The sequence below is a fragment of the Phytophthora sojae genome (assembly GCF_000149755.1).
Source record: "Phytophthora sojae unplaced genomic scaffold PHYSOscaffold_2, whole genome shotgun sequence".
NCBI classification, from domain to species: Eukaryota; Oomycota; class Peronosporomycetes; order Peronosporales; family Peronosporaceae; genus Phytophthora; species Phytophthora sojae.
In genome coordinates this window covers 459,613-468,487 of record NW_009258116.1, presented here as the reverse complement: position 1 = coordinate 468,487, position 8,875 = coordinate 459,613, and the positions used below count along the sequence as shown (strand labels likewise).

The following is an 8,875-nucleotide window of genomic DNA, read 5'->3' as shown; positions in this document are numbered from 1 at the left end:
TCACAACCATGAGGTTGCAGTACACTTTACGGACAGAAAAACGAGCTTCAAAGCTCGCTTTGGTCCCACGACCCAGCTGGAGTCCCTGCGTGTGGCCCCAGGTGGAGCCCAGCTTGGGATACACCTGACGCTGACGCACCCGCCCTTGCTTATACCGGTAGCTGATCGCCTACAGCGTCCCTTTTGATGGTAAACACGTTCTTTCGTTTTTGGCGCTTACTTAAAAACTGATATTACTGGCGCTAAGCAACCACGAATGCCACGCGAATACGGTCCCCAACACAAGGTTACTGTATTTAAATAGGTTGCATATTGCTTGTGCTTTCGTCTATCATCAAACTCCAACTTGCACTTGGTCAAAGCATTGCTCAATTCTTCGCTGCCAGTCCGTTCACAGCGCCGGCACTCTCCTTCTCCTGCACTGCTGGTTTGGCTTCAGTGTCCGTCGTCTCTAATTTCCGCTTTCCCCCTTGTTGGGCGGATTCTTTTGGCGGCGCCGTGGATGGTGCAGCTGCTGGTTTCGCCACAGTAGTTGTTGCACCCGCGCTAGACTGCACTGGGGCTGCTGGTTTAGCCGGTGCAGCTGGAGCAGCAGTCGAAAGGCCTGCTACCGGTGTAGACGACGTCGTCACCGTAGGCTTCGGTACTGTAACTTTTACCGGGAGAACGGTTGCTTGCGTCGACGACGGTGTTGTAGCCACTGCCGGTTTTACAGTTGCAGAACTCGTTGCTGCGGCTGAAACCCCTCCTGTCACCGCCGGTGTCGCTGGTACGGCAGCCTTCGGGGTAGCGGTCTGTGGAGCCGCGGTCACTGAGCCTGTAGCCTGTACTTGTGACGCAGAGGACGAAGTGCTTGCTTGCATTTTCGCCGTGTTTGCCATCATTGCACTCATAGCTGCTGCCACTGCTGCAGCCGTCGAGCCAGGAGCAAACTTCAGTTGGAGCGCGGAGGGCGACGTCATCTGCTGCAACAAGGAAGACGCAATCAATGGCGTCTGCGGCTGCTGCTCCTTGGGGCGGCGTGGTTTCACTACCTTCTCCGTGGGCTTCTCGCAACTATCGCGGAGTACGATCTCACGCCCACCCACGACAATTTGCTGCGTCTTAGGTCGGCGGTTCCGGCGTTTCTTTGGAGGCTCGATAATGGAAGCCGCGGTCGTCGTGGTTACAGCAGTTGAAGTAGCTGGAACAGGTAAAGCTCCAGGTCTCACAGCCGCACTTGTCGGGGCAGGTAAAGCTCCAGGTCTCGCAGCTGCAGTTGCAGGAGTCGGTAAAGCTCCGGGTCTCGCAGCCACACCTGCCGCAGTAGGTAAGGCTACGGGTCTCGCAGTTGCACTTGAAGGAGTCGGTAAAGCTCCGGGTTTCGCTGCGACACTCGTTCCAACACCCGGCGCACTCACGGTACGTTGTAGACTTGCTGCTGTAGTGGACGGATGCGCACTTGTCGTAGACCGGTTCAATGTCACGGTCGGAATCGTAGATTTCGCTCCAACCGACGCAAATGCCAGGGGTAGATGGGATACGCGCATCGAATTCGTCCCTTGAGGGAAAACTACGGGCCGCATGAAACCCATAGGAATCCCGGCAGCAATGATAGTGTTGGCCGTGATGACGGGTCTAGCCGAGGCAGTAGCAGAACCTGCCGTTGCTGCAACTGCTGAAGTTGATGCTGCTGCGCTTGCTCCCAGCAGCTGTCTTCTCCAGTACTCGCTTGCAGCAGTGGTAGTGACGGGTCTTGGGGCGCTGGGCTGCTGTGCACGAGGGATCTCTTTCTCCAAAACACGATATGTCTTCAAGCGCAACTTGCCATGCGAGTGCGGCAGCTTCTCCGACGACTTTTTGCCCTTGTCCATGTCATTCAAGCGAACAACGAAGCGTCGGCCCGAGTTATCCACATCCAAGTTTCCGCATGCGTTGCCAAACACCACGTTATCTTCCACGATGACGTTCCCCGCGTGATAAAGCAGCCGCAAGCCAAATCGAGCATTCCGTTGAATCTTGTTTCGGCGCAGAAGCGCTTGTCCGCCCAGGACCGTAACACCCGAGTGCGCATTGCTCTCAACTGTGTTCATAAACATCACCAATGAACCACGCATCAGAAGCACGCCTGAACTGCCAGCGCCTCGAATTCGACAGTTCTGGAGCACCAACAACGTATCCGCTGCTGGGATTGTCGACGACGATGATGACGATGTCGCAGCAACCGCTTCTGCAGTAACCCGCGGTGTAGAAGCCGCCGACGCAGCTCCCGGTATCGAAACTCGCGGTGTAGTAGTCACCGGTACCCCCACAGAACCTGGTGTGGCAACTCGAGGCGTCATAGTCTCTAACGCCGAGGTCACCGGTGTGGTAACGCGAGGTGTAGTTGCCACTGCTGCAGGAACAGCGGTCGGGGTAACCACTGACGAAGTAGTTGCTGGAGGGATGGCCTTCAGGGCTGCAGTCACCGGAGCGGCAGCAGCAGCTGGTGTCTGGGCTCGCGCTGTAGCCGTCACTGGTGCGGAACCGTTAGGTACTGCAGAAGCTGCCACGGATGGAGTAACGCGTGGGGTCGTAGTCACTGGTGTGGTAACCCGCGGAGTTAAACTCGCCGGTGCTGCAACTGCCGCCGCAGCAATCTTTGGCGTGGCAATAGCTGTCGTTACTGCAGCTGACGCCGTTGCTGGTGTAGGAGTTGCTCGCGGTGTGGCAGTTGTAGATGCCACTGGTGTAGTAACTTGGGGGGTACTTGCACTTGAAGAGTCTCTCCGCTTCTTTTTCTTCTTCTTCTTCTTCTTCTCGCTGCGACCCCATACGCACACGCACGCATTACCCAGCCCATTGCCGTCAAACTCACAGTACTCCACACGCAGTTGTCCTTCGCCCACAACGCTCAGCAAATGCTGCCAGTTCGCCAGCTTCTTGTCTTTCTTCCGCAACGCGCGCCGACTTTCTTTGACTGCAGGTGTCTTTTCAGTGGCATCCGAGCTAGGTGTGATCTCCAGCGCAGCCGAATCAGGAGCACTACTGGTGCGCGTGAAGTGAAAACCACAAATCACACCACCACGAGCACTCCAGCGAAGTTGAGCACGGCAGGAACGCATTTGCAGCTCCACATGAGAGTCGGGAGTTGCCAATAATCGCAAGGATTTCGAGATTTCGAGAGTATCCTCGAGCTGGTACACTCCAGCACCAAAAAGAACCGTATCACCAGGTGCAACCTTCGCCAAAACCTTCGCCAGAGATTCAGGACATCCAGGCTCGAAGTCGCTCGCGCATACCTTGACAAACAACGACTGGTGCTGTGCAGCAGTGTGCCAACTCCGACAAACCATCTGCGCCCGATAACGTTCCGGAAACGGGGCCAACATTGCCATCACACGATGTAATGCAGGCGGTGGCAGACCTTCATAACCTCTCTCCAGAGCGCTCTTGAACTGTTCGTTCGCAACCCAAACCGGAGGGCATTCCCACGTTGCTTCGCGAGTATCAGCATTGAAATAAAACGGTTGGCCGGTGTTCACACATTTCATGAGGGTCCAAGCAGCTCCGGTCAGACGACGCTTGCGTTGCTCAAAGAGGACATGAGCCCGTTCACGACGATAAAGCTCCGTGTAACGCTCTGTTATCTGCTCGGCGCTGGTTTCGTCATCTTCATCCAATTGACCGACCACGAGTTCACCTTCAGCAATAAGGCGAGCTTCTTCTTCTCGCTTTTCAGCTTCCGTTTGTTCTATATCCTCCAACAACGTTGGTGCAGAGGGGTTCGAGTCGATACCAGCAAGTGCCTCCGCTTGTTGCGCCGGGGTGTAAGCATATAGAGGATCAATGTCTTCACGGAAATGGAGAGCATAGCGGTCCACTGGATTCAGCGAGTCCTCAAACCCTTGCAGCGACGATATTGAAGCCTTCCAGGCCTGCAACTTTTGTTCCTCAGCAGCATCGCGCGCTTTCTCGCGAACCTTTTCACCATGCTGATCTTGAGATTCTGACAATTTACGGCGCTTGGTAGGCTTCCGTTTATCCTTCGAGCTATGCCGTTGACGTTTTCGATTCGATCTGGCTCGGCTGGTGTCATCATCTTCATGATCATCGTCGTCATCCATGCTCTCATCGTGTTCCGACGCGTCGGGGGTTCCCAAATCACGCCTACTCCTGCTCCTTCTCCTTACTGGTGCATCGGTCTCTTCAGCGTTATCATCTTCTGCTGTTTCGTCGTTTCCGAACTCATCGTATTCTTCGTCGCCCCTCTCACTCGCAGGAATGCTGGGTGACACGGAGGACGGCGTTGATGGTCTCGAAGACGCGGCGTCACCTGGATGAGAAAGTCGAGCCTTAGACATTGGGGAAGCGACGGTACTAGCACCACCTCCATCTTCATCGAACTCGTTCTGCTCCTGAAGAAACTCCGCTCGTGCTCCCTTCATCGCCACGACATCCTCCTCGTCCTCAAGCTGCGCCATGGCGTTCTCCACGGTATCTAGTGACACCTCGTTCTCATCATCCATATCTTCGTCCGTTCCTTCCTCTTCAGACTCGGATTCAATAACCTCCGGCTCTTCGCCTGTACTACCAATCATAAGCTCGCGCAAGCTGGCTTTGGAAAAGAAATCCGTCGTAAACTGCCCCTCCGACATCACGAGGTAATCCAAATGCCGTTTCTGCTGCGCCTTGCGAAGGATGTTCTCTTCCACAGTGTGTTCGCTCACAAGTCGGTAGATATGTACATCACGAGTCTGTCCAATGCGGTGAGCACGGTCTTGTGCCTGCGCATCCATTGCTGGATTCCAGTCCGAGTCGTAAAAGATCACAGCATCTGCACCAGTGAGGTTGATGCCTAAGCCACCGCTCCGCGTACTCAGGATAAAGCAGAATATTTTCTCGTCGCGATTGAAGCGTTCCATGAGCATCTGTCGTTTGTCCACCTTCGTCGCGCCATCCAACCGGAAGTACGTGTGCCCATGCAAGTTCAAAAACACTTCGAGGATATTCAGCATAGAGCTCATCTGTGTGAAGATGAGGCAGCGATGGCCACCACGCTTCAGCGTGCGCAAAAGCGCGGCTAGTTGCTGAAGTTTACCACAGTCAAACTGCACCAGCGCCTTGTCTGGAAAGAACAATTGCGTGCGCTTAAATGAGTTGTGGTATGGAGCCAAAATGCGAGTGGCCACTGGGCGCGCGTGATTGGCCTCAAGCTCCTCGGCCTGCTTTCTGCGTGAAAGAACAAAATTGTCGTCGTAGACGAAGCCACCGCCTCCGTATATAACACGAGCAGGCCGGGCGCGGGCCTTCGGTACATAACATACCGACTTGTTCACCGCCGGTTGCAACGAAGCTAGCCTCTCCTCGGGATCTCGCACCATATCCTGAAGGGCTTTTGTCGGCTCACGGGCGCCGAGAAAGGGTTTTGCGCGGTGCATATGTACCTCCGTAGCTGGCGAAATGAACGTTGGCATCGTACAAGCTCGGATAACAGCATCTCCAAGCACAGGCTCATCCAAGTGCAGCCCGACCTGGATGCTCTGAAGCTGTGCGACACTGGTGCGTTTTTCCTCCCAGTACTTCCGACGCTTCGCTGCCAGTATCATGATTCTCCGAACTAGATCTTTCTTTCCCTCGTACGCCGGCGGCACCATTACAACGGTGTCACTCGGCAGTGGTGCACTCACATCGTAGAAAAACAGTTCTCTCCGTCGCTTTGAAGTGTACCTCTCGCTGCGCGACAACTCCAAGCCTGGCAAATTATTGCCCGTCCAAAGTGCCACGCGCGGACGCTCATTTACGATTTCGTCAACTAAATATCCGCACCGTGAAGGCACGTGCACGTGAATACTGGGCATATCCAACGGGGACGCGATTGGACGCGGCTCAAACAGATCCGGGTGGTTACAGACCTTCCGCAGCTGCATGAGGACGTTCATCATGCTCATAAAGTTGGCACCGCGACCTTTTCCACGACCAAACATTGCGCGACGAGTGCTGCTGCGCGAAATGAAATCCTCGTACAGAAATCGCTGGCGCTTCGACAACTGACAACTGATCACGTGTTCGAACTTGCCTGGTAACTGCTTCGCCACGTCTTTCTTCAACCGCCGCAGCACAAATGGACGAATAATACCATGTAATTGCGTCACCAAGTCCTTGCCACCTTCAACGCCATTATCCCCCTGTTGAGCTGGGTCCGTGCCATTTTCGACCATGAGTGCTAGAGGGTTTTGAAACCAGTAGCTGAACTCCTTCCGGGACGCGAACACGTGTGGCATGAGGAAGTGCATGAGAGCCCAGAGCTCCAGCAAGTTGTTTTGCAGTGGAGTTCCTGTGAGTAAAAGGCGACGCTGCGAGCTAAATGTCAGCAATGTTTGCCACCGTAAACTCTTCCAGTTCTTGATGTTGTGTGCTTCGTCCAAAATCAGGTAATACCACTTCTTGCGCTTGAAGCAGTGCGCGTCTTGCACCACGAGCTGGTAACTAGTGATGCAGACTTGGAACGCATTTTGCTTCGACCATCCCTGACGAAGTTCCTTCCGGCGTTTTGCCGATCCAAAATATGTAAGAACTTTGAATGCTGGACACCAACGCTTAAACTCCATCTCCCAATTCACAAGGCAGCTTGTAGGAACCACGATAAGGTGAGGACCCCATAGTCCTTGAGCACATGCCAGATGTGCCAGAAGAGAGATAGTCTGAATAGTCTTGCCGAGACCCATCTCGTCTGCGAGAATGCCGTTAATACGCCTTTCGCACATGCTGATGAGCCAATTTACACCGGCCTCCTGATACTCCCGCAAATCCAACCGCGACGTCAATATGTAAGGCCGCTTGTATCCACTTTTTCGTGCTGGCGAGGTATCTGCTGTTGTCGAAACTGAGGGATCCACCACTTCTGCCTTGTTGTCGTCATGTTCAGGACGGCCCTGCTTTCTATTCGTCTCTACAGCATCGCGTCCATCTTCTGATCGAGAGCTCTTGTTGTCGTGATCACCGTCTTCGTCATCATCTGATATTGCGGCGTATCGAGCTCGAAGCTCCTCGATCGACATTTCACCCTCTTCTTGCAACAACCTCAACTCTTCTGCAGTTTGGGATGGCGACGCACCACCATTTAATCGTTCCTCCTCATCGATAGTAGTCTCATCGTCAGCTTGGTCCACTTCTTCGCGTCTTGTCGGCACAAAGTCACCGTCTCCTGCGTCGCCATCCTCTTCTTCCTCGGCATCCGCCATTTCAACATCTTGGTCAGATTCGGGGGCGGCATCCTCCTCCTCGCCCTCCAAAGCGTGTGCGTACCGAGCGCGCAGCTCCTCAATGGACAATTCCGCTTCATCCTGCAGCTCTGCGACTTCAGCAGCAGCCTGGCTCCTGGGCACCGGTCCGCTGCGTCGTTCCTCGGCGGCAATCGTGGTCTCATCGTCCTCCTCCTCGTCCACCAGCTCAAAATCGCCGTCCTCGCTGCTGTTGTTCTCCACGGCGTCTCCATCTGCTGCACTCTCATCCTCCATGGCAGCATACCTCGCTCTCAATTCATCCATCGACATCTCGGCTTCCTCCTGCAGCATCGCCACCTCCTCTTCTACCTGCCGCCTCGACACGGGCCCGCTCCTCCTCTCCTCCTCGTCAATCGTGGTCTCGTCGTCCTGCTCCTCCTCCAGCATCTCAAAATCCCCATCTTCTTCCTCTTCTTCTCGTGGCTCTGCTTCCTTCTCCCCCTGCTGCTGCGGCGGCTGCTGTGTCGTGTCCCCCTGGGCCTCCTGGAAGCTGGCGGCCAGCGCGGTCGCGTACTTCTCCGTCTGCGCCACGAGCTGCGTCAGGTGCTTCTGCATGTTCCGCTGCCTCAGCTCGTCCGCCTGCAGCTTGACCTTGAACGCGATGATCTTGTCGATCTTGGTCCAGAACTTCTTGACGTCGCGCCCCACGCGCGCGGCCGTGCGGCGGCGCGCCAGCTCCTCGCTCTTCTTCTGCCGCGCCGCGCGCGCCTCCTGCCGGTCCAGGTGCGACACCAGCGCCTGGCTCAGCGCCTTGGCGTTGCGCAGCCGCCACTTGCGCTCCTGCGCGAAGTCCGCGGCCATCCACTCCATCTCCTGCAGCAGGAAGTCGCGCTGGCAGCGCGCGGCGCCCGCGCGCGCGGGCTCGGGCTCCTTGGCGATGGTCTTGCCCAGCGTCAGCGCCGAGAGCTTGAGCTCCAGCGCGCGCCTGCGCTCCTGCAGCGCCAGTTGAAGCGCCTCGCGCTCGCTCTGCGCGTCGCTTGACGGCTCATTGCGCGGCGTAGAGGCGCCCGACGGGGGCGCGGAGGGCGCCGGCGTGTGCGCCGTGGGCTGCTCTACAGATTGGGCGGCGGCGACGGCGCGGGCGGACGCGCGGCGCCGCGCCTGCTTGAGTCTCGCGTTGGCCATGGCCGCGGGCGGCGCGAGTGCGGGTGCGGATTGGAAGGTTGGGCGCTTCGACCGGGGAAGCGCCGGATTTGACTACCCGGAATAAACCAGCTGACTACCCAGGATGTAAATACGGTGTTATCTACGGGATAGATTTATAGGAAAATACCCATATTATCTATAAAAAAAGATGCGGTTTTTAAATACGGAATCGTGCTCATCACGATTCCGTATTTAAAACCGCATGGTGTTTTCTGCAGTGAAGGCTACCTCTACGATTCTATAGGCTGGTCTTGGGAATAAGTTTTCCCACAACTCCGTGTTTGGTCGCAAAAGGTTGAAAATGTCAAACGTTTCCCCAGCACTCCGTATTTTGGGAATTACCCCCTCAACGGCGGACGTTTAGCAGAAAGGGACCCAACCACTGAACAACCAACACAGCTGGACGCTACAACCCCGCATGTAGCGCTAAAAACTAGCCGCCAACCAACATACTTACGCTCCTGGAGCCGACCCGCGCACGCCAC

At 55.8% G+C, this 8,875-nt stretch overlaps 1 protein-coding gene across 1 annotated transcript; it reads right to left on the bottom strand.

The window, feature by feature from the left end:
* Positions 1-368: 368 nt before the first annotated feature.
* PHYSODRAFT_483737 (hypothetical protein) lies at positions 369-8,369 on the bottom strand (the record flags this gene model as incomplete). Its single annotated transcript, XM_009519924.1, has 3 exons — positions 369-1,183; positions 1,337-2,206; positions 2,297-8,369. The coding sequence occupies 3 exons, from the start codon at positions 8,367-8,369 to the stop codon at positions 369-371; spliced, it is 7,758 nt and encodes a 2,585-aa protein (XP_009518219.1).
* Positions 8,370-8,875: the final 506 nt, after the last annotated feature.